Source organism: Urocitellus parryii, chromosome 1 (assembly GCF_045843805.1).
Source record: "Urocitellus parryii isolate mUroPar1 chromosome 1, mUroPar1.hap1, whole genome shotgun sequence".
Lineage (NCBI taxonomy): Eukaryota > Metazoa > Chordata > Mammalia > Rodentia > Sciuridae > Urocitellus > Urocitellus parryii.
Genome location: NC_135531.1, coordinates 179934349 through 179958614, shown reverse-complemented (window position 1 = coordinate 179958614; position 24266 = coordinate 179934349). Strand labels below are relative to the sequence as shown.

At 45.8% G+C, this 24266-nt stretch overlaps 2 protein-coding genes and 1 long non-coding RNA gene across 5 annotated transcripts in view; 1 reads left to right on the top strand and 2 right to left on the bottom strand.

Annotated features, from left to right (window-relative positions):
* Nucleotides 1-9905, bottom strand: LOC144254710 (uncharacterized). 2 transcript variants are annotated; one of them, XR_013343572.1, is made up of 4 exons: nt 9817-9904; nt 9513-9651; nt 5520-5633; nt 1-872 (listed from the first exon to the last, which is right to left on the bottom strand). It is a non-coding gene; the product is annotated as an uncharacterized LOC144254710 (long non-coding RNA). The 2 variants fall into 2 exon arrangements; XR_013343570.1 differs by having other exon boundaries at nt 9513-9905.
* A 156-nt stretch (nt 9906-10061) lies between these two features.
* On the top strand, nt 10062-23867 carry LOC144256824 (butyrophilin subfamily 1 member A1-like). Its single transcript, XM_077802309.1, has 5 exons — nt 10062-10263; nt 11757-11916; nt 14453-14566; nt 16159-16286; nt 21059-23867. Exons 1-4 carry the CDS (start codon nt 10243-10245, stop codon nt 16233-16235), a joined length of 372 nt encoding a protein of 123 aa, XP_077658435.1. The 5' UTR covers nt 10062-10242; the 3' UTR covers nt 16236-16286; nt 21059-23867.
* LOC144256819 (uncharacterized) overlaps nt 19006-24266 on the bottom strand; it is a 133715-nt gene continuing 128454 nt past the window's right edge. The window contains exon 10 of one of the 2 annotated variants that reach the window (XR_013344256.1): nt 19006-19990. Coding sequence is in view for 1 of the 2 variants with exons in the window: in XM_077802280.1 (XP_077658406.1) it covers nt 19984-19990 (7 nt within the window). In the remaining variant the exon portion in view is untranslated. The remainder of the gene's footprint in view (nt 19991-24266) is intronic. The other variant, XM_077802280.1, reaches the window with a different exon arrangement.

Sequence of the window (24266 nt, the reverse complement as noted above, 5' to 3'; positions counted from 1 at the left end):
TTATGGTCACAGTTTATTTATTACATCCAACAGAATACAATGAATATGACAGTGTATCATTCTGCAACTTAGATCAAAAGTTTTGGGTGCTTTTGGTCTTCTTACCAGATCCCTCTGTCTCCATGAACACAAAGACTGTGTTGCTTATGGAGGAGGAGATACCATGGGGAAGAGAACCAAGGTGCCCCAGCCAACAGCCAGTTCTCCCCAGAAGCAGAGCTGCCTGGTCAACACAGGCCTGAGTGGGCCCCACTGTGCCCAGATTGCTGACCAGCCCAGTCATGAGCTGGTAAGTTCTGGAGTGGTTTGTTCTGCATTCAGGGGTACCTGACACATAGACCCAGTGCAGATGCAAGGCCAGGATTCAACAACTTGTTGACTACGAGATACTTGGCCAAGAGGAAGCCCAAAGGCACTGATTTTATCTTCCCCTTGTTTAAGGTTGTATTTCTTATTAGATGGTGTATTTCTTATTACATCTATACATGCGATTGATAGTCACAGAGCACTCCACACATGCAAGCAGGAAACACACAACCACAGCCTGAAGATTAGAGCCAAGATCAAAATAGAAAGTAAGTGTTCCTTTAATCTCCCTGCACATTTAACCAGTGGAGGTCAACTGAAGACACAGCTGAAGACTTAGGGTTCCCCCTTTCCTTTTTTGCTCTGTGATCTCTGGGAGGGGCTGGGCCATCATTAACCAGCAGGTGGGAAGCTGTGGTCAACCAGTGGAGATTTTTTTGCCTGCAGCTCCAGTTCTCTTCTGGGGGCTGTGCTTCTGTGTTCCTTGGAGAGCAGGAGAGCTACTGGCAGGAAAGGGATGTTCCCTCATTGTAGCACAAAAGTGGGTGTGTGTTGCAGGTCCTTTTCTGCAACAGATATCAGGGGGTCACAAACCTCAGAAATGCACCTGTGATGTGGCAGCCACAAAGAGTAAGTTGGGCTCCTGAGCACATGGACTGTGGCTGGTCTGCACTGAGCTACTGAGAGATTAGAAAAAATTTGAAGAAGTAGTGTATTGGCACCCCCTTCTCTAGAGAAGGTCATAACTAAGCTTCTCCAGAAATCTTCACCATAATTGATTTCAGGACTATCAGCAAAAGAGTCTCTACAAAAAGTTCAATGTAGTTATGTTGCTCCTTGCAACAAAGGTACATGGGAGACAGGCGGGATCAGCCTGCTGTCTCCGAGGGGCTGAGCAAGAGGGTAAGTGTTGCGGCCCAGTCCCCACCCAAGATTGGGAACAAACCACATTGAGCCAGGAGTTGAGCCAACTGTGAAGGTGCAGCAATCTCAACTTTATTGTGTTAGGGACAAGGTTATATAGTGATAGAAGGAGGGAGTAAGAAGAGACAGTAGCGAGAACCAATAAGGAGCAGTTACATAACTAATACTAAGGGCCTAGGCAGATTTCAGGTTAAATCATTAGGTGGGGCTAAGGTCAAAAGCCAATCCAGCCAATCTAGCCAGGTCATGTATACGGAAATGCTCTGGAAGAACCCATGAGGCCACCTCAGTCAACACCCAATAATGGCTGCGGTCCCAAAGGAGATAAAAGGTTCCAACATAGTTAAACTTCCTATACTTCTATTGCTCTATTTTATTTGGCCACTGGCCTGGAAGAGATCAGGTACCGAATGCCCCCTTACTAGTTTTTACAAACATCCAGTATAGTAGTTTGTAAAAGTGTGTTTGCAAATACAAAGTGTGATTAAAAAAAAAAAAAAATCCTTTAACAAGGCCTCTGGCCTTGAACTGAGCTTCACAGAGATGACTACATTTCTAAGATAAGAAAAGTTACCAATTGGGTTCCATGGTAACAGCTGGCAGGCAGAGGAAAGAAAGGGGAGAAGAAGCTCTCCTGTTCTCAGGTGTTATTTTTGAAGGGTTAACTTGCCCAGAACAGTGAAAGAAACAGCTGCTTTTATGTCAACTTATGCAGACTGGGAACTTCTGAGCTCTTCCCCTTACATGCTGGGTATAAAGTTCTGAAACTACCTGAACTTGGGGTTCAGGGGGATTGATTGATTACAGTGAAAGCTGCCCTATGAATCTGGCTATAGCTAAATAAAAATCTGCTTCCTATACCTATTTGCTGTCTTGCCTGGTTTGTCCCCTGCAACAGTAGTGTTAGGTCCCTAAACATTAGTAACTCCATTTTTGTTCTGGGACTCTATCTTCACCCAGAACCAAAACTACCAAGAAAAGGAAACTTAACAACCCTATTCCCATAACCTCTCCCACAAGGTCTCTAAATACAAATCTGTTATTGCTTGGCCACCTGAACTCAAGGTCAATTCTAGCTTGCTGCACCCATGGTCCTTTCTAGCTTGCTCTTGCTACTTCAGAGTGCTCAAATCTCTCAGGGAATCTCCTCTCTCCTCAGAGCACTCTAGCTACTCATCCAACACTGGGTGGTTAATCCCCAGATGGATTATCCCCTGGTGAGTCTCCTCTTCTCTTGGGTGTGGAGTCTACTTTTTCTCTCTTGTGGTGGGAACTCCAGCGCTGCATCTAGACCTTCACATGGACATCGCTCTGGAACAGGGTTCCACTGGTGCCCAGTCTGGGATTCTCAGAAATGAGTGATGAACCTCCCTGGGCTGCTTCCATTAATTCTACTAGCACTCAGAGATGCAAGGATGCTTAGCTCTCCTCTTCCTAGTTTTTAGGCTCACCTAAAAGTCCATCAAAATCCCCCATCCCTTCCTCCCTTTTAGGGTATCTGTAACTCACTGTAAGCCTCTCCGTTTGGCTCCAGACCTAAAGGCACCAAACTCTTTTTTTTTTTTTTTTTTTTTTTTTACCGCAACCAAGCATGGCCTCATTATAATTTAGACAATGGCTCTAAAGGCCACATAATGGCACTTTCAACCCTGACATTCTTAGGGACTTAGATAACTTCAAACTTATCCATGCTCTGGCCTTTTCTTTCCTTTGTTTAAACCCTCTGTGCTCTTCCTGTTCACCTGTTCAACTTTTCCTGGTCACTAAGCCCTCTAAGGACCATTCTCCACCCCATGATACTAAGGCTTTCCCAGCTTTTGATCCAGAAAAGGAGTCTCCTCCTTATCTGTCACCCCCACCTAATGCCCATATCCATCCTTAGCACTCTGCACCCCAGCACCCACCCAATATGGATTTTCCTAGCCCTCCACATACCTGATGTCATGGACAGCTTCCCTCCCAATCTTCCCAGCCCATTCCTGTTTTCTCCCTTAGGAAAATTGCTGGATGGGGGGATTATCAGAGTCCATATCCCTTTCTCCCTCTCTGACCTCTCCTGGACCCAAAACACCTCAGATCCTATACCACATATCCTGATTCTTTCACCAAAAATCCAATATCTGACATAGTCCTATGATCTCACCTGACATGATATTTATCTAATCCTCTCCTCTACTCTCCTCCCCAAGCCTCTCCAAAGATGGGACTACTCAGTCAATTCTCCCAAACAAGCCCTTAGGTTTTCTCTCTGCCAATTTAAAAACACTCTATTACCATACTGATCTCAAATTAAATATGCCAATAGGCTCAGTTCTCAAATTTGGCCACAAAATAAACCAGATAACTTGCACCAATGGCTCAAGTAAGAAACCTTTGATCAAAAATTCTCCAAAGTTTAAAAAAGAATTTACTTATTGCAAAATGACAAGGTTGTGTGAGGTTCCTACTGCCAAACTTTTTTTCCTTCACTCAATCACCAAATATAGCGTGACGTAACAACCTCATTCCTCAAAGGTAATGGGAAATAATGTTTTATAATTTTCTGTATCCAAACCTGGCCTAATTACCAACTGGAAAAAAATAAGGTTTAAAAGCCCTAGGCAGCAATTTCCCTGGCCAAGACCCCTCTGAAGCCAGCACAGGAATGAAAATGGCAGGCTCAATAGGGGAGCCTAAGACTAAGGAAAAAAGAATGTCTCTTTAACTTCAAATTTCCACCCTCCCTCTCTCTCCTTTCTCTTTCTCCCTCTTTTTCTCCTCCTTCTCTCCTGTTGCTTTATTGAAATAATTCATGGCCATATCATTTTTTCTAGGAAACTTGTTTTTTAAATTCTTTTTAGCTCATTATTTTTTAATATACATATTTTTGTAGGTATAGATGGATACAATACCTTTATTTTATTTATTTATCTTTATGTGGTGCTGAGTGAGGACTGAACCCAGGGCCTCATATATTCTAGGCAAGAGTTCTACCACTGAGCTACAACCCCAGCCCCTTGAACTTATTATTATTTTGATTCTATGTGCCTAAGTTAAAATTTATGATCAGACCAATTTTATCCATCAAAAATATTTTTTTTAACACTCTGCTTTATTCAGAGGCCAATTTACAAGAGTTGACTCTTAATCTAATAAATTTTTAAAAACTATAAGGCCTTGGGCTGGGATTGTGGCTCAGTGGTGGAGCACTTGTCTAGCAAGTGTGAGGCACTGGGTTCAATTCTAAGCACCACATATAAATAAGTTAATAAATAAAGGTCCATTGACAATTTAACAAATATTAAAAACAAAAACTATAAGGCCTTTGCTTTTTTGTTCTGTGTACTGGCTTGTCTAATGTATATATCTATCAAAACCAACATATTGAGTGCTCATAAACTAGAATTCAAAAATGGATCAAATACCTTTGATTCATGTGATTCAAAAGTTCAATTTCAATTGGATAAAAAAATAAAGGTAATGATGTCATTAAAATCACTAATCCACACTCTTTTCCCAAATGATCAGACAATGAAAAACATCACTTTCTATTAAATGTTTTAAGTATAATGTCCATTGCTTCTTCTAGAATTTTCATCAACAAAAAAGATGACTTAAAATGTTAACTAAATTTAATTTTCATGAGTAACCTAAGTTAAAATAAATAAATCACATTTATCATAGACGGGATAAACATTATAAATGTGATTTTTATAAATTGTTGTTCAATGGAAAGTATAGGATTGCTTTATTTCTGGTCTTCATTAAGGGCAAGATGATTAAGGGTTAAAATTTTACATTCATGCATGTTCTAAAAAAATACAGAATTATAAAATTCTATTATTTTATTTAAACTCCAGAGTCCTCCAATATTCTAACTAGAATTTAGGTCTCTCAAGGTCAATACTCTTGGACTTTTGACTCTGGAAATCATGTCAACAATGAGTGGAAAGAGGCATCTAAGACAGCTGCAAGGCTCTCACTCCTCCACCTGCCCTGTGTCCCTTCACTATCCAAGCTAAGGAAGAAATTTGTATGTAGATTTTTTTTTTTAAAACCTGTCAGCTTTGGTTTTGGTTTCTGTTTTGCTTATCTGCTTTTCATATCTTTTACTAGCCCTTTAGGATGTATGCCATATTACATGGATCTTATTAATAGCCCCTTAAAACTGGCTGAATGGGCCACTATAGGTGTGGGCTTGTTTCACTGTCACTATCTGGCCTTTAAATGGTTTTCTGGATAATCATACAATCTTACAATTGAAGTTGGTCTGTCAGAGTTAAAATGAATGAAAGAGATTCTGTACTCACATGTATTTAGTTACATGGTAAGGAGTCTGAACAGTCAGGCAATAAGTTGAAGGTGCCAAAAGGCACGGCCTCTGGTGTGCAAGAACAGCAGGACACCAGAAGAAAGATCTGAAACTAAAAAAGATAAAAGAAAGTTATAGGTATGGAAATATACTTTAGCATGGAAAATCAGAAAATAAAGTAATATTCTTGTGTTAAAGTCCAAAATAGAGGATAAAACTAAGAATGCAGACAAATTATGAATGTTTTAGTAAATTGCAAAAGGAGAATCTCAAAAGTTTGTGTTTCTGATGGGATTGGTTCCCCAACCAGAGTTGAGAGAAAGGCAATATTTATTACTTCCTGCAACACAGCTCGTTTCTCCGTGGTCAGTTAAACAGCTGATGAGGCCTAGAAAGTGACTGTGATCGTCTAGCACCGCTAAGGTCCTCTGAAGGCTGGGAGCCCCTCCAGCCACTGCTCACATGGCTTTGGCTGAATCTCTAACTCTCTGCATTTTTCTCTTTTTTTAAAATTTTTTTTTTTTATTTTTTAATTGAAGGTCCCTTACTGGTCCTGCTTCCATGAATGGTCAAGACCAAGAGAAAAGGGAGGGTAACCACCTGGCACAGGGAGGGATCATCTCCACAATATTCCATTTATACACAGAACTAAACAGACAAGCACAGAGTCACTACTGCCTTTAGAAGTTGGCAGCATGGGATAGGGGAGAAACAGGTGGGAAATAGGGGTATCCTTAAAAAAATACAGCTTCTCCCAAACTGGGTGCCTGGGGGAAGACTTGGTCTGTTTCAACCCAAGAGGAATAGAAGATCAAAAGCAGTTTGGGAAGGCCAGAACAGTCAGGGATGGAGGGAGGAGGAAGGTTCAGGGGGTGGGGGGTAGGGGCTGTTTGGCAACTGGGGTAAAGGGAATGCCCTCCCTCTGCTGGGATCTGCCAGATGCTCCAGGCAGGGGGCTGGAGGGGGCTCACAAAGGCTTGCCCTCTAGAGATGACGGCATTGCCCCCCAGTTTTTCAGCCAGGGTGCAGCGGTTCTTGACCTCCTCATAGCAGTTTGCATGTAATTTGTACTTGATCCCTGTCAGCTTCTTCTTGATGGCGTCCTTGGACCTGACATAGATCATTTTGCTCTTAAGGGGTGCAGATTCAGAGGCCCAGAAGATAAATACCAGGTCCTCCTTCTTGCTCTCCTGGGTCTCCTGGCTCACGTCATAGAGGGCATAGCAGCCGTCCTTGTCTGGAGCACCTTGACAAAGGTGGTGTAGGAATGTCCAGTCTGGCCACCTCACCTAGCAGGACCTCCTTGCCCTCCTCCAGGATGATGCTCTCCACCGTGCGACCAGCACGCTGGCTTCATACAGGAGGTTCGAAACATAGAAGTTAACTAGTGAGATCAAAATAAACACACAAACTCAATTTACCTTTTTCTTTGACCAGGTCTGAGACGGCCTTCCCTCTGGCTCCTGCCTCGAACCACCCAGTGGGGCAGCGAGGCTTACTCAGGACTAACAGGAGAGAGATAGATAGAGAGCATGCCAGGGAGTGGCCTTTTATTGGGGAACAAGAAATTCAGGGGAAAATTCCATCCAATGAAGGTAGAGGGGGACAGCATTCCAAGGTCAGGATCAGTGATTGGACTCAGGGTCAATGGTCAGTCACACCCCCACAGGCTCTCGCATCTGGAAAGGGTGGGGATTAGTTCCAACACAGTTTAGCCAGAACGCCTCACACCCAATCACGGAGGTGCCCAATCACATGCGAGAATGGCTTCCCACAATGCTCTTCTCGTCCTGATTCAAGCTTCTTCACTTCCTCCGGAGGCAACCGCACAGAAGCTGTGCTGTGGAAGCGGAAGGAAGAGCCAGCGAGAGCCGGGGCATCAGGATCCAACTGAATCTTACCCTGCATTTCTCCACCCTGTCATCGTAGGTTGCCCGTGTCCTCTGCTGTCCCCTTGATGTGGGAGAGATTGGGTAAAAGTGAGAGGCCACAAGCCCAAGACAACTGAATTCCGCCAGAGGTGGTCACTCTGGTGCAGTGTGAAGGTCTTGGGCCTGAAGCTACCTCCAGCAGCCTTAGGGGACAAATATCCACCGCTGGGTGGGAAAGATTTGCTGCGGGTGGCAGCCAGGCGGCTCCAAGTGACTGAGAGCATCTGGCTGGGGCGACTCCTTAGTGTTGCACAAATGCTTTGAGCCCAAGACCTGACTCCAACAGCCCTCTGAAGGACCTCATATCAACTATATGCTAAACTCTTATGGTTTTATACCACGTGGACAGTAAAAAGCATCTATACCAAGGGTTACTTTGGCTTGAAAAGAGACTACTGTTTCTCATCCCCAATTTTCCCTTCCCTTACACACTCAGCAAACTTCACAAATCAGGAAGGAAAAAATAAACAAACAAAAAAACCTGAGCTGATTTTGAGGTTTGCATTTGTCTGGGTCTTTTGTTAGCACAGTCAGTTATTTAAACTTTGATGTACTGACAGGAAATTAAGTCTAAAACATTGATTCATTCTTACCTAGCAAAATAATTTTCTTGTATTTGTTACTTAGAGAAACTGTTGTTGTTGTTTTTTGGAGGGGGACACCAGTGATTGAACTCAGGGGCACTGAACCACATCCCCAGGCCTATTTTGTATTTTACAGACAGGATCTCGAAGAGTTGCTTAGTGCCTTGCTAAGTTACTCAGGCTGGCTTAGAACTCACGATTCTCCTGTCTCAGACTCAAACACAGCCACATATGGACATTTTAGAGGAAAAACAATAATTATTTTAAATAAAACTTAGAATGGGGCTGGGGCTGTGGCTCAGTGGTAGAGTATTTGCCTCAAATATATGAGACACTCGGTTTCAATTCTCAGCACTGCATATAAATAAAAAATAAAGGTCCATCAACAACTAAAATAAATAAATAAATAAAATTTAAAAGAGAAAAAAAAACTTAGAATGCATATTTACGTTTGTCCCACAGCCCTGAATCCCCTAACTTCTGAGGTTTTCATCCCTTGCGAGACTCATAAACTGGCTTGCATACCTTAATTTTCCTTACTTCTTAAACTGACACTTAAACCCAGAAAGTCTACCCATTCCAATAACACCACACATCAGACATAGGAGAGCCATTGGTCTAATATTGGCAAAGAAGGGAGGCACTTGTGTCTTTTTTAGGAGAGGAATGCTGTTAGAGCTCCAGGAGAGCATCCAGATGTTTCAGCAGAAGCAGCAGCAGCCTTGACCCAGGAATCTCTTCCCTGGCTACTCCCGTTGAAGGACCTCCTCCTTACATAATCATGGAGCTCTCAGCGTAGGATCTTATCTAAATAGGTGCCTAAAGAAATTTCTACAAGATCCAGTAAAGGCACTCACTAATCAGACTATAAACTAGCTCCTTATGAGCCAATATAGCCCCTCCCCTGAAGATCTGTCCTAAACCATTCTTTGCCCCTATTGAGCTCAAACAAGCCAGGAGGAATGATACCCTTTATCATTATAAAATAAAAGGCTGAAGTGTTAGACCCCTGGACAGTAGTAACTCATTTTGGTTCTGAGCCTCAGAACTACCAAGAAAAAACTTAAGATTCCCTGTTCCCATAACATAAGATGCCAAGAAAAAGAAACTTAAAATGCCCTGTTCCCATAACGCCCCCTACCCAAAGGTCCCTAAATACAAAAATCTGTTATTACCCAGCCACCCGCACCCAAAGTCATTTCTAGCTTGCTCTTGCTCCTTGTTAAAAAGTTACAAAAACCCTATTCAAATAAATGTGTTATGTTGTGCCACTCTACTGGACGGGCAAGTTCTTCTTGTCAATAAACTTTGCATTTTGAGCGTGAGATTCTGTCTCCAGAGATTTCTTTGAGCACTGTCCTAACGAGTAGCACCATAAAGACATGTTATTAGTAGCAATACCTCATTGTACTGTTTGCATAGTTCATCAATGTCATTTTACATATACTGCATTAAAGACATCACAACCAACCTCACCTGTGACTTTCTCTCTTGTTTTCTGAATCATCTTGTTTTTGCTGGGCTGGAACCCAGGGCTTCGATTTGCCAGAAAAGCACTGTACGGCTGAGCTGTGCCGGGTAGTTTCACCTGTTCCTTTGAACATTTTCACGTGGCCTTCAGAAAAGTCAAAGGTACTTACTGAGCACTTCATTTCAGTTGAACGGCCCTCCTTTCCAGGGCTCAGGCCCACCCTGAACCCAGGGCAGGAAGGTCATGTGACTTAAGGTCTTAACACGCTCCTCGGTGGCTCCCGTGTGCACAGCACCGAATTCTACATACCGCCGTCCCCGTGGGTCTTGTTCAGACGCCGCGGGCTGCCCCAGGAGCGCACAGGCGTTACCTGTGGGGTCAGGCCCCAGCCCGGGAGGAGGTACTGCCTCAAAAGGGCTGGGCCTATTTCATCAGGGATTGGTTACGTTAGCTGTCCCTCACGCGGGGGCGGGGCCTGGAGGCTGTCCCTCAGGGCGGCACTGTCCAATCAGGCGCGCAGCCGGGGCAAGGGCGGGCTTCCGCAGTCTCGCGCTTTCCTCGCTCTACCGCGCGGCTCCGCTCCTTCCTCCTCAGGTCGCGTGTCTTGGGTACGGATTCCCGTCGCAGCCAGAGACCCCCACGAGATCGGGTGGCCGAAGTTCCTTCGTGAGGACGGCAGGTGACCCCGGAGCCCAAACGGAGAGTGTGCGGCCAGGGATCGCCAGGGGCACAGGAATGGCGGGACCTGGCGTGCGGGTGAGCGACGGAGCGGGCCGAATCCCGGCCGGTGGGTGGCCCTGGGGCCTGTCCCCTGGTTCCGCCGGGTGGGCTGGGAGGCGGGTCCCCTGGTCAGCTGCACACTGTGTTACCGAGTCCCGGCCGGCGGCTGGCCCTGGGGCCTCTCCCCTGGTCCCGCAGGGTAGGCTGGGAGGAGGGTTCCCGGTCAGCTGCAGAGCGTGTTAATGAGTCCCCCTCGGCTGGCCCTGGACTCCAGACCCTTGGTCCCTCCGGACGGACTGAGAGCGAGTCCCGGTGGTTCGCTGCGGAGGATGGCATTGTCCGCCCTGGCGGGTGGCCCTGGGCCCTGACCCCTGTCCCAGGGGTCTGTGGGGTCGGATGGGCCGCGGGTCCCTGAGATCAGCTGCAGAGCGTTCGACCGAGTCTCAGCTTGGGCGGTCTCCCTGACCTCTGTCCCATGGGTGAGCTGGGCAGCAGGTCCCTGTCCTCTTTTTCTTCTCCCTGTTGGCGACGTCCCTGGTTCAGATCTGTGCAGCTTATGTGGCCTGATGCTCCCAGAGTGTGTGGTGAGAAGGGAAGGGTCAGGGAGGGATCTGGACCCAGGTGTGTTCTGACTGTGACATTTGGCCTTAGGGGTTCCAGTCTGTCCCTCTTTTCTCCACAGGATTAATCTGTGAGTCCTACAGACACACACTCCTAAATGTGCAGGGAACAGTATCAAATCCATTTTCCATTCTGGAACCTGGCTCCTCCTAAGGCTGGCAGCAGACACCTGAAATTCCAGTTCCCTCCCACATTCCCAGATGCCAACTGCACCCTCCAGTTCACACTTTGCCAACCATTTGTTCCAGTCTACGTTCAAATAGACAGTGTTTTAATTATCAAAAGTTTCACAACAATGGATGATTTAAATTTTAAATAATTTTTTATTTTTTATTTTTTTTTTGAAAGGTGGGCAAACATTTCCCATGACTGGAAAGCAGACAGGAATGACCTGGAACTTGAGTTTAAAAAGTACTTATGCCTCTCTTCATCATGTCTAGGCACATGGACTAACATGTTGCGGGAGCCGCAGGCAGATGTTGAAATTCTCCTCTAGGAGAGAGAAAATACCACTTAAAGCCTTGGTGTCAAGTCATATCCTCAGTCTCTTTGCACTAGCAAAAACCATGGGTTTCCCCCCAGGATGGTCTCAGAGTTAATATCTCAGATTCTCAAAATAGGTAACACAGGGGACAGTGGCCTGACTCAGAGCACCACCTTACTCTCTTATCCCCAGAAAATCTGGAACCTTGACGCCATGTTTCTACAAAGTCCTGCTAACTGAGCTCTGTATTTTTAGAATATACCTAAACACAAGCCCATCTTTATTAAACCCATCAGGACACAGCTCTAACTCTTCCATATGAACTGAAGGCCTCCAGAAATGTAAATAAATCAATAAATCTAGATAAATAAACAACTTCTGTTGTTTCAAGCAAACTCATTTGTGGTGATTTGTTATGAACCAGCACCTGACCCCAGCCTCAGATACTAAGATGACAGATGGAGATGGCTTGTTTGGAATGCAAACCTTTATCACAGTGGACAAGAGCTCAAGGGCAATCGTGTCCTGCTTCACAAGGAACACAGTCCTCAACACTCAGAAGGGAGTGTGTGTCTCCTTAGCAGGTCAGTGCCCTCCGCATCATATTCTTGAGATCTGGCCATTGAGAGAGAGAGTGTGGGTAGCAAAGGCTCGCCATGGACAACCCAGAAGGATGCAGCCATTCACCAGTTTGCAACTCCTCCTACCCAGAGAGCTAGGAAAACATGTCTTCTGTCCTGTTTTATAATTCTCTCCATGGCAAAGAAATGTCATTGGTTTATTTCACAAGAATATGAATATCTGCCTGTGCAAAAGCATTCAGAGAGTAAGGGAGCATTGTAGGACACTGCCAGTGCTCTCCTCTGAGCACTCAGCTGAGGGAAACCATTGCCAACAAGTGCAGTGCAGATGACATCTGACAAGTTGAGGGGATCCTCTCCATGTCGCTTTCCAGCTTTGCAGACTTGGGTGAGATTGACCTTCCTGTTCCCAGTGCCCAGGTGTTAGGGAGCAGGAATAAGAGGGTTCCCCCAGAGAGTGTTATGAGGTTAGCTGATGCAGTCATGCCACCAGCACAGAAAGACTTCACAGGCTCTATGCCCTCCCACAGCGACTGCACAGGCATGAAGTCTGCCCAGATGGTTCAGTGCACAGTCCCTTAATAGGAAATGTCTGGATTTGAGGTCTGCAAGTCTGCAGAGGTGCTCCTGACACCCCATCTGCTTTGGCCCCTGCAGGGTCACCTTTTGCTACCTCCTCTCTGCCCACCTGCAGGTCCACAGCAGGACTCTGAACATTCACCCTCCTGTTCCATCCTCCTCCCTGTACCCAGCTGGATGCCACACCTGCATGTCCAGACAGAGGCATTGTCCCCTCTGGGAAGCCCTGCCTGAGGCATTTGTACCAAGTTTCCCACTCACTGTGCGTGTTTTTGGTCATGCACGTCATCAAGGGAGGGTAAGCCCCTGAAGACACTGGGCTTATTTCATAATCTTCTTCTTTATTCCTCTTTCATATTCCTCCTCCTTAGCACAGCACTGAGGAAGGACTTTGGGTCAACACTCTTTTGTGCCTTAGTCTGGGAAGTCACATTTGTTTGAAAAGTTGGAATCATGAAGAAGACAAGCACTAATGTCAGAGGAGTAAATTACTTTTTAAAAAAGTATTAATCTTAATAACATAAATTCAGAGGAGAGAAAAGGGATAGAGCCTCCTGCTCAGAACTATACAGTGGAGAAAGGAATAGACATTTAACAGGAAATGATGAGCTGGGATTAGAGCAGCAAAAATTATAGTAATACAGAGTTTTTGAAAATGAAAATGTGGAAGATAAAACAGAAAAAGAATGTAGTTCTTCATATTTATGTTGGAAGCAATTAATTTGTGAGTGATAGTTTCCCAATTGATTCACTTATAAGCCTTTTGCTAAGATTTAGATCAAGGTATTCCATCAACAATAGTGTCCTAAGGCCTTTTTTGAACCAATCTTATTAAGTAAAAGGTGTTTGCAGTAAAGGTCCCCTATGTAATGTATGACAGGTGACATCGATATGCACATGCATTGTGAAGTGATTGCCCTAATCAAGCTAATTAGCATTTATCAACTCACATATTTATTAAATTTGGTGTGTAGTTAGTGATGTACTCTCTTACAGAATTCCAAGTATACAGTGCTTTATAGTTAAATAGAGTCCTTCAATGAGTGGCCTTGATGCTTCTCTTGAACTGACCCATTGTTAAAATATTTGCCCAATAGTCACTTTGACCTGCTGGCCATGGCCATTCCAGAAGAGGCCCTGAGGGGAAGTAGAATTCTGTTTCTAGAGCCTTGAACAGGAAACCTATTTGCCAAAACCATCACAGCCCCTCCTTGATCCCAGGGAAGCTCCCAGGACTCCTCTGCATTGTTACTAGAATCACAAATACATATATGTAAAAGTTAATTGCATAGAGAGGCCTCATGACAAAGTCCCTTAGGGATGACCTAGTAGAGTGGGAGAAGTGGATAGAAGGAGAAACGTGGTGCTTTTGAAGATATTACTTATTAAAAAATAATTACAAGCCACAAACCCAGAGATGCTAATGTTAGTTAAATAATAATGGAAAGGTGGTCAATGGGGAAGAAGTCAGAAAGAAGGAATTGGTCTGGGTGTTCTGTTGTCCAGTAGAGTGACAATAGATAATGATGAAGTACATGGTAGTTTTAAAAAGCTAGCAGAAAGGTTTTTGTATGCTTTCACCAAGAAGAAATACTATTTGAAGAGAGATGAATGTTAACCCAATTTGAACACTAAACACTGCATATGTGTATCAAAACTTCACATGGCACCCCATAGATATATAGAATTTTGTGTTGATTTTAAGAAATGTTCTTAGTACCTAGGTAGCTGATGAATTGGTTTTGTATCTTCACTGTGTTTAAAATTTCTTACAATTTTAAAAATAAATCCTCTGTGTCTCCTTACCTCTGGAGTCGCAGGGCAGCAGGAGTCTCTTCAGGGTCCCTGTTTCCTCGGATTACCAGGAGAGGGGCCTGGACTAGGAAACTGGGCCCTTCCTGACAGTGTCCCCAGAAGGACACGTGGTCCAGGGACCCTGAGAGAGTGTCCTGTTTTGCAGAGGGCTTGTTCCCCAGCTCCTGCACCTGGATGGTGGTGCTGGCCGTGCTCATCTCTGTCCTGATCCTCGCTGCAGCCATCTGTGCTGTGTTCCTTCTCGCCAGGAAAGACAAAGGTGAGTGGGGACAGACCGAAGGACTGCTGTGGAAGGTTTGCAAGAAAGTCAGGAGTGGATGAGGGGCAGTCTTCAGAATTAAAACTGAGAAAAAATAACCTGAACAGGAAACAGAATTCACCTTCACCTTCTGGCCTGCGTCTTTCTCAGATGACAGGTTTTCTGGTCAAGGCAGCCACCTCGTCATGAAAGGTACATGTGTGTTTGTGGGATTGTTTTCAGATCCGTCACTTAAATAATTGCATTCAGAAACTAGAACCCCTTATGGATGCATGTGTCTGTCTGTTTGTCTATCTATCATGCATTACCTATGGAAAACAATCAGAAACAAAATTTAGAAAATAAAAAAGAATTATTTGAGCCAGGTGTGGTGGTGCAACCTGTGGCCCCCGCTTTGCAAGCTAAGGAGAAGGATGGCTTGACTAACCTGGCAACACAGTGAGACCCTCAAGTCAAAAATGACTGATTTATCAAGGAACATCTATATTCATGCTGAAATGTGGGCGTTCATTCCTTAGCGTGCATTAATTGAGAATCGTCCATGTGTCAAGGTGTCTGGAGAAGTCAAGGGCACAGGCAACACAGGTGTGACTCTATTTCCCATGGGGGAAGTAATGTTTCCCACTTTCTAAATTTCCTGGTGGCTGGCGTGTCCAGTCCAGGGATGCTGCAGTGGTTGGAACCTGGTCTGGTTACTACCAGGGCCCATTGTGTTCTGCTTGGTCCCCAGGGTTGTACAACAGAAAGGCGGTCAGACTTCTTAGCTGGGCTAATGGGAGGACCTTAGGTCACTGAGGGTGTGACGTGGTTCTCACGCCACTCATTGCTAGTTCCCTTGAGAAGGTTGCTAAAGAGGGATCAGGCTTGGCTCCTCTTCCTCCTTCTGTGTCCTACACATTGCTAATGGGATTTAAAATGCTGCAGTCTTGGTGAAAAGCAGCTTGGCATTTCCTCAAAAAGCTGTGCACAGAATTATCCAAGACCAAGCACCCCCCTCAGTGTGTGTGCCCACAGTCAACAACAGGGGTCATTCGCCCTTGAGCATCCATTGTGACATTACTCACAAGAGCCACAGGCATCAGCATCCCAGGCATCCATGGTCATATGAATAGATGAACAAATATGGCATAGTATTCAGACACAAAAAACAAGTTCTGTTATATTCTCTAATAGAGATAAACTTTAAAAATGCTACATAGAAAATGAGCCATACATAAACAGACAAACTGTGTGTGACTCATTAATATGCAACATTGTCAGATGTCGATTCCCAGGAGGAGGAAGTGGATTAGGGAACAGCTGGAGCTGGGGTGGAGGCATGGGATCCTCTGCCTAATGCTTAGGTTCCATTTGGTGTGAAGCAGAGCCTGGAAGCAGAGGTGAGGAAGGCACAGCTGTGGAATAGAGCTGTTGCCACTGGGCCACTCACTTCACAATGGTTAAAGCACCAAAGAGTCTGCACGAGAGCAGGTAAAGCTGCTTTTCTTGTAACATTGGGCTTGGGAGTAAAAGCCCTGAACTCCACTCCTGGATTAAAGTGTTGCTTTTTTTCTTTTGCCTTCTTTTTTTTCCCTGCACCCTGCTCTCTTTAGTTGGAGAAGACAGGAATGTGGACATGTCTGGGCTCCTTCAACTACAGAAAGAAATCCTCTGGGGACCTGGCATCTAACTGGATCTGCAGAGCATCTTGTGACCTGAAAGGCAGCTCCCCCAGGCACCAGTGAGTCTTACCAATCAATCCATCTTTCTTTTCTTTTCTTAGGTCTACTCAAGACAAAGCATGGTGAGTTGGCTTAGTTTTAACTCACAGAACCTCATCCCCCCATTAGGTCTCTGGAACACATTGTCCAGCATGAGAAGGTGTGGGAAGTAGGAGAGCTCAGAAAGTTCCAAGGAACTCAGGCCATCCGTGTTAGCAGCAGATCAGGGAAAAACGTAGGTGAGGACGGGCCACCTGCCCAGCTTAACATGCCTGTGTGCACACTTCCAGCAACATCTCCAAGGGGCAGCTGTGCTTTGGCAGTTCCAGAGAACCCAGGCAGAATCACCATACCACACTGCCTAGCAAGTCTTCTATGAGGACCCCATAGAGCATAGGGTCTCCAACTTGGGGGTGCCACAGGTTCAGCTGTTAAAAGTGTAGAGAGCTGAGCCCTATGCCAACTTCTGGTTCAGTAGGTCCAAGCTGGTCCTAAAAATGAGGACTCTACAAGCTAATGTGTGACGCTGACACTGCAGGGCCAGGGACCACACTGATGGTTTAGGAAGATATTGAGAGGCATTTAAACATCAGAGTTTAAAGTCGATGTATTAAAACTTGGTGTAGGAGAATAGTCCAAGGTTGAACACAGGAGGAATGGGTCAAATCCAGCAAGAAGACAAGCAGTTACCAAGTGTGTCCACACCTGGATCTTACCTACCTGTGGGCCTTAAAAATACAGAAGAAGATGTAAGAACCAGAAATAGACTGAGATTTATTCTGAAAGGAAGACCATTTACTCTCCTTTGATTTTAAAATCAGAAGAGCCATTTTGGAAACGCCAGTTTCACTCACTTGGTCTATTTAGATCAGGTAAGTGCACCTGCTCCATCCCAAGGATTATGATTAAGATGCTACAAGCTGAAGATGAGGAAACTCTGGCAGGTAAAATCAGACTGCTGGTAACTTCTCTTATCTTAAAAATGTAGACATCTCTGTGAAGCCCAGCTCAAGGCCAGAGGCTTTGTTTGCACATTAATACAAACCACTATACTGGATACGTTTGTGAAAAACTAGTAAGGAGGTGTCCAGCACCTGGAGTGCTGATTTCTTACTGGCCAGTGGCCAAGCAAGATAGGGCAACATGAAAATAAGAAGTTTATCTACATTGAACCCTTTTGTAGAGACTCTTTTGCAGATAGTCCTAAAATCAGACATGATGTAGATTTTTGGAGAAGCCCAGTTAAAGACTTTTCTGTGGAGAAAGGTGCCACTACACTGAGGGATCCAAAGCTGCTCAGGAAGCCCACCTCCCATCACAAAGGCAAGGCCAGCAGCTGACCTGAGCCAGAAGCTGATGGACATGCCCATAAGCCCCATGGAGACAGTGAGGAGCACCAAGCTACCCTCCCCTGGCTGGTGGCTCTCATTGATAGGGAATTTGCATGAAGTCTTACCTAAATCACTGAGGGAATTTATTAAGCATAGAATAATTTTATAGTTTTACTTTTATAGATATAGTTGCTCCAATGCTGTATGTTGATCGTTCTCTTAGTGAAATGTCCTGTGTGTGCACATTCAATTGGAACTTTAAGCCCACTCTTTCACTGAGAGCCCCTCGGGAAGGTCACCTTGCACTGCGGTTGCTCTCTGTAGTTGGCAGAGACCCCTAGGTAGAAGGAGCATCTCTCCCAGCTTGGCCCACCCACCAACCCTCCCAGCCAGAAAACAGTGGCTTTATCTTTTCCTTACATCTTCAACTGGATTCAAGCCTTTTAGAGATAGAAGAAAAATATAAACAGATAGGATTGGTGAGCTCCGGAGATCCCTGCTGGATTCTGTTTCAGGAACCCTGTGGAAATCAATGATCCTGATTAATGTGAATGAAGCCATCCAGGCTCAACTCCAGAACTGCAGGCAGAGTTAAGCTGCACCATGAAGATGTCATTCATAGCCACCAAGCCCCATGTCCATGACATGTCCCAGGGTCCCCAAGGTGTTCACAGAGTAGTGCAAAAATTATAGTTTAATATCAGTCACTGACATAATTTGTGCACCATATTTAAATATTAGGTAGAAATAAATATCTTATTATCATATTAATATGTTTTACATGTCTTTGTATTTATTGTTCTATTTTGTTTTGCCATTCTGAATGATGATTTTATATGGATTTATATAAAGTTCTAACTTTTTAAAAAAATGAATAAATTATAATGTTTTAATATATTATTAAAATCAAATAACTCTTTTCTCATTAAGGAAATTCATAGTGTTTTGAAACTGAATTAAGTAATCTACTATTATCCCTCTTGTCTGTGTCCACTTATACTTTTATAGAAATATACATACTTTATAAGACAGTAAACTCTCTAGATAGGGAATAGGGGTGGGAGGGAAAGGGAGGGAGAAGGGGAATAGCATGGATGGTTGAAGGAGACCCTCATCATTATAAAAAATACATGTATGAAGATGTGAATTTGATGTCAACATACTTTATATAAAAACAGAGATATGATAAATTGTGGTATAAAGATGTATTAAGAATTGTAATGCAAAAAAAGAGAGCTCATGTATAATGGCATAATTTGGCTGAACATACTTTATATACGAGTTACAAAAAATTGTGCTGTGAATGGATAATTATGAATGTAATGCATTCCACTATTGTCATGTAAGAAAGAAATTTTTAAAAAATTTCAAAAGACAGCAAACTCTCATTAAAATATGTACTCATGTGTAATGAACCAGAAAATAACACAAATAATTGCAAGAGTGTAATCATGTTGATATCCAACCCCTCACTCATCTTCCACCAAATATTCTATGTTTCTCTGGCATGCAGATGCTCCAGGGATTTGATACAGAGGACACACAATTGTGCTGCTCCACTGGGTCAGGAGATTCGTGATACCAAATATGATGAAGAACTGGCAACTGAAACCTAAACTCCTCTAAAGGATGTGGCCAAAGTCCAGTTCCAAACAGGCATGATCATGAAACACAGACTAAAGTTTAAAAACTATGCTTTTTTAATGGGAACTCCACAGAATTGTAAGGACAGGATCACCACTATTTGAGACCAGGATGCTTCCATTAGAGAGAAGGGACAGTGCTCCCCAGTTAAGTGGACCTTTGGAGACTGACAGGGAAGAACAGGGTGGTCCCCAGAACCTGTCCTGGGGTGAGGTCTCAGGCTAAGGCTGCTGAGTGGTCCCTCCAGGAGAAGATTGGGCTGTGTCTCCTGCCACTGAGGGGTCTCAGGAGGGATGAGAGTGTGCAGGCACACCCATGGTGGGGAAGAAGTGAGCAGGACACACTCAGAGCAGCCACAGCCTGTGTCTATCAACAGCAGGTCTTGGTCCAGGCTGCAGAGACAGCTCTCAATCCAGGTTAAGTGACACAGTGAGGACCTCAGACCTACTTCAGTAGCCACAGAAACACCAGCCCAGTGACACTTATAGAAGGGTCACAAGAAACTGCTTGCCCAGCCTTGGTCAGATGAAGAGAGGTGACTCTTGGCAGTGACAGTTGGTTTGGAATGTCCTGTGCAGTGACAGTTGGTTTGGAATGTCCTGTGTTCTGATTCAGTTGGAGCCCAGTGGACACTGGTCCCTGAGTGTTGTACTTATCACCAAGAAGGTCCACCATGAGGCAGCTGGCAGTGTGAACTGGTCCTCCAGAGGAGCTTCAATTGATGTATGCATCCCATTTGGGGTCAGGGACTGAAAATAGAGACAGAGGCTATTCAAAGACCTGAGCCCTCATGGCTCAGCCACCTATTCTAAGGTGTCAGCTCTTGTCCCTGCAGAAATCTTTGGTTACAATGTTTGAGCGAGTAGGGGGAGCTGATAGCAAGACAAAAGGATTCTCGGGTTTGGGGGTATCTCACTCCAGGGAAGCAAAAACTTAACTGTCTCAGATCCATTGCTTATTAATGTTGTTACTGTACCATGTCACTTCTTTCCTCTAAATATCACTGTCCTTAACTATAAAGCAGGTGTCAGCATTTCTACTCAGACCATGTCACAGGTTGACTTAGAGATCACAAGCCATGATGCAAAAGCTCCCAGAAGCTGCAGATCACCACACCCAACAGTGGAGGAGAGGAGCCATTCCCCCTCCCCTGCCTTTAATCACCCACTCCCTCCCTGGAGGCAGCCACTAGCCAGTGTGTGGCTTCTCCTCCCAGATATTTAAAATTGAAAGGCCATGCATGTTTATGCTGAGCCAGCCATTTTATGCTAAAGCTTCACCTGCATCTGGTTACATTCAGCCTCATGATACAAATAAGGAGGCACATTTCAGTGCTCAAATGACAGTGCAGAGGACCCAGGACACAGGATTGCATGACATGTACACGTCCATGTGGCTCCAGGCTGCTCTAAGCCCAGACCCTCTGCACCAGCACCCAGGCACTCAGGCCCTCTGCTCTTCTTCTGGTTCTGCACTGGCTCATCTACAGGAACACGGTCCCCACTTACCCCATCTGTAGGTGTGCTGATGGCCCCTCTCCACGACCTCCCTGAAGTCCCACTCTGACTCAGGAGGCTCTGTGGGGCACCAGTGAACACTGGCATCTGAATTTAAACTCTCAATCTCAGCAGCAATTCCACCCTGGACTAGGAACTTTGTATGGGCCACCAGGAGGAATGGGAGCCATGAGCGTCCTGGAAAGCACAGCTCACAGGCCAGCGCCATCTGTGGACTCAACATTTCAGGCTGACCCGAATGTCCTTCAGCTGCACAGCTGAGGACCTGAGCCCCATTCCTGTCCTCTCCTCCCTCTCCAGGCTTCTTCTGCCCAGGACGGTGGCCCAGCAGCAGCTCAGTCCAGGCTGGTGAAGCAAACTCCTCCGTCCACTCTGGTCCTGTGTCCACATGGACCCAACTCCCTGAGGAATTCTTGAGTAGCCCCACCAATGTGCTTGCTGACAGGTACTCTGTGTCCTCCTGGCCTCCTGGGGCCCTGCTGCAGGAAGAGGCCCCTCTAATGCCGAGGTAAGATGGGAAATCGTTTCTTGGTTTATCTTATTTTCAAATGAACTCGCTTGGAAATCTGACATCACACAAGAGAGATGACATGGAGGTTTCCTTGGTGGGGTGGACTGCCTCTCTCATCATGTGACACTGGGCCAAGGGGACATGCCAATGGCAGCACCATCCTGTCAGCTGTGTGGGAGGGACGTGTCCTCAGCCCCCATCTTCCTCCTGGATCAAGAAGCTTGTAATTTTCCATCAAGACACATGAGAAAGGGTGACATCCCTGTCTTTCTTTGTGGGTGCTGCACCTGCCTTGGGGCCTTTCACCAGACAGGAGAACACAGGCCTAGGCCCACCGTGCCCAGCCTCCCCTGAGTCTCAGTGTTTCCTGTAACTGCCTTGGTCTCAGGATCAACTGTAAACAAGAAGGATCTGGAACTATCCTCACTGAGGGAAGCCCTAAGTGAGGAGAAAGGTGGGCTTTCCTGCTAGCTCTGGCCTGAGAGCCTCCCTCCTGCTTGCTGTTCCTGGGGAGGGCACGAGTCGTGGGGACAAAACTCACCTTGCAGGTGAGGAACCTTAGGCCCCTGTGAACAAACCATTAGTCCTCAGGCATGTGGGTTTGCCTGCCATTTCCACTGATGGATCTGTGTGGTGTCTCCTGAGCAGCATGTGCTATAAGCTCAGATCTCCTTTAACAGCAAAATTGGTAGACTCTACTCCTGAAGTAAAACAAGCAAATCCCACATCCTGATTTCCTGATTACAATGTGGGTGTGTAGTGAGTGTGTAACCTTCAAATTAACTTCATACTTCAGATGACTTTCATACTTCAATACACACAGTTCACACTCAAATCATGAGTTCACTGTATGCCACCACATGAGGCTTTACTTCAGAGGGTACAGCAAAGCCCAAGGGAGCTGGAGGACCCTGCTGCCCACAGGACCTGGGTGGGGAACTGTGCTGCAATCAGGTATTCATCTCCAAGTCGCACACACTCTGCACAACCATCTTCCTGAGGATACTTCAACCTCTGCTTGGGCTCAGCACCCATTAGGATGTTCACCCCTGTGGCTGCCACCCCCCCATATGGGGCATGGACCAAGACTGAGTCTGCAGGATCTCAGCGTCCTTGCTCTTCCATATGATGTTACATCCAGTGGTGGGGTCCCTTGGGGCTTTACACTGCCCCTTCCCTCTTTCCCTGAATGTGGTTTTGCAGGAGGGATCAGAATGCCCTGCCCTGGTCTTGAACACCTGGAGAGCTGGGCAGGGCTCCTTCCTTCTGCAGTTAGACCCAGGGCAGCACCTGCCCCCAGCCCTGGTGGGGCTCTGAGAGAGGAGGAGCCTGAGGAGGCCTGGGGAGGCTCACTCCTGGCCTCCCCACCTGAGCTGTGACTCTTCATGTTGCCCCAAATAGAAATGTCACCACATGTGGACAATCTTTCTCCCATGTCTGGCACCCACCGTGTGACCAGCAGAGGAGAGAGGCCTCCTTCAGGGGCTTAGGGTCAGGGAGGAGGAAAGGAAAGGCAGGCTCTGTGTAGGAGGGAGGTGACCTCAGCCTGTGATAGGACAGTCCCCAGTGTCCCTGTCCAGCCTCTCTGGGGAAGTGCATCCTGGGCTCTTCTGAAGGACTGAACAAAGGACTGTGGGTGTTTCAGGTAAATGTAAATATAAGTGGACTCAGGTTTGGTTTTCCCTTTGCATTGCCAATTCCTGGGGAACACATTATAGTAATTAGCACCCGATGGCCTGCAGGGGTCAGCACAAGCTGAGACCACTGGACTAGGAAATGCCTCCTTTTGGTCCAGATCTGCAGCTCCCCTCTCATGCCACACTGCCCTGGAAGTCCTTTTCCTCTGGATCCTAGGTTCCCAGGGGCACTGAGGGGGGCCCTTCTGTGTGGGATTGACATGTAAATGGGGGCACCTGCAGGCAGCCCCTGGCCTTGGGCTGCAGAGGGAGGATTTCTAGGGGCAGCAGGAAGACAGCAGGACACCTGGCCTGGGAGGGAAGGGGAGTTCCCTGTGCTAGGAGGAGGAGATGAGCACAGCATGGCCTGCCCCAGCCCAGGCTGTTGGTGCCTGGACACTGTGTCGCTCCCTAGGCATAGGGAGCAGGGGCAGCCCTGTGTCTGCTGTGAGCACTTGTGCAAGTCTCCCTTGAAGCCTGGAGGCTGGAGCTTGCTTCCTGCTCCTCCCCCCAGGGCCACTGGCAGAGGCAGGGGATGCAGGTCAGGTCAGCAGTTCTCTGATCAGGGGGGCAAGGAAAGATGGGTCACCAGGATGGGACAGAGACAGAGACCTAGTCCTTTTCCTCCTGGGCTCACCCAGGTGGCCCGGGCAGCCCCAGCACATTCCAGCTCCATTGTCTAGTGGTGGGGTTGAAGAGTACATTCGAATGATGTCTGGCTCCATTGTTCACTTGCTTTCTAAGGATTAATTTATACCTGGCTCCTCCGGGGCGGCTGCAACAGGCACGGCTCAGGGGCCCTGGGAGGAACTGGCTCCCAGGGAAGGACTGTGATACAGATTGCTGTATCACATCAGTTTGCCTTCCATTGATTGACATATTGCCTTTCTAGTGTCTGATGTATTCTGCTGTCAGTCCTATTCTCTACTGTCCCCCCTCCCCTCCTCTCCCCTCCCCTTTTCTCTCTCTACCCCTTCTACTGTACATCATTTCTTCCATTTGTATTATCTTGTCTTACCCCTCCTTTCCTCTTATATGACATTTTGTATAACCCTGAGGATCGCCTTCCATTTCCATGCAATTTCCCTTCTCACTCCCTTTCCCTCCCACCTCTCATCCCTGTTTAATGTAAATCTTCTTCTCATGGGTGAGCTAAGGACAGAACTCATTCTAGGATTTTTATTTAAATATTTAAATATTCATTTAAATATTTAAATATCTAAATATTTATTTAAATATTCAAATATATTTAAATATTTATTTAAATATCTAAATATTTATTTAAATATTTAAATATATTTAAATATCTAAATATCTAAAT

Coding starts and splice junctions, on each gene's coding strand:
- LOC144256824 (XM_077802309.1), top strand. CDS start 10,243: ATGGCGGGACCTGGCGTGCGG. Junction 10,264..11,756: donor TGGCGGGACCTGGCGTGCGG/GTGAGCGACGGA, acceptor GTTATGAACCAG/CACCTGACCCCAGCCTCAGA. Junction 11,917..14,452: donor AGTGTGTGTCTCCTTAGCAG/GTCAGTGCCCTC, acceptor CCTGTTTTGCAG/AGGGCTTGTTCCCCAGCTCC.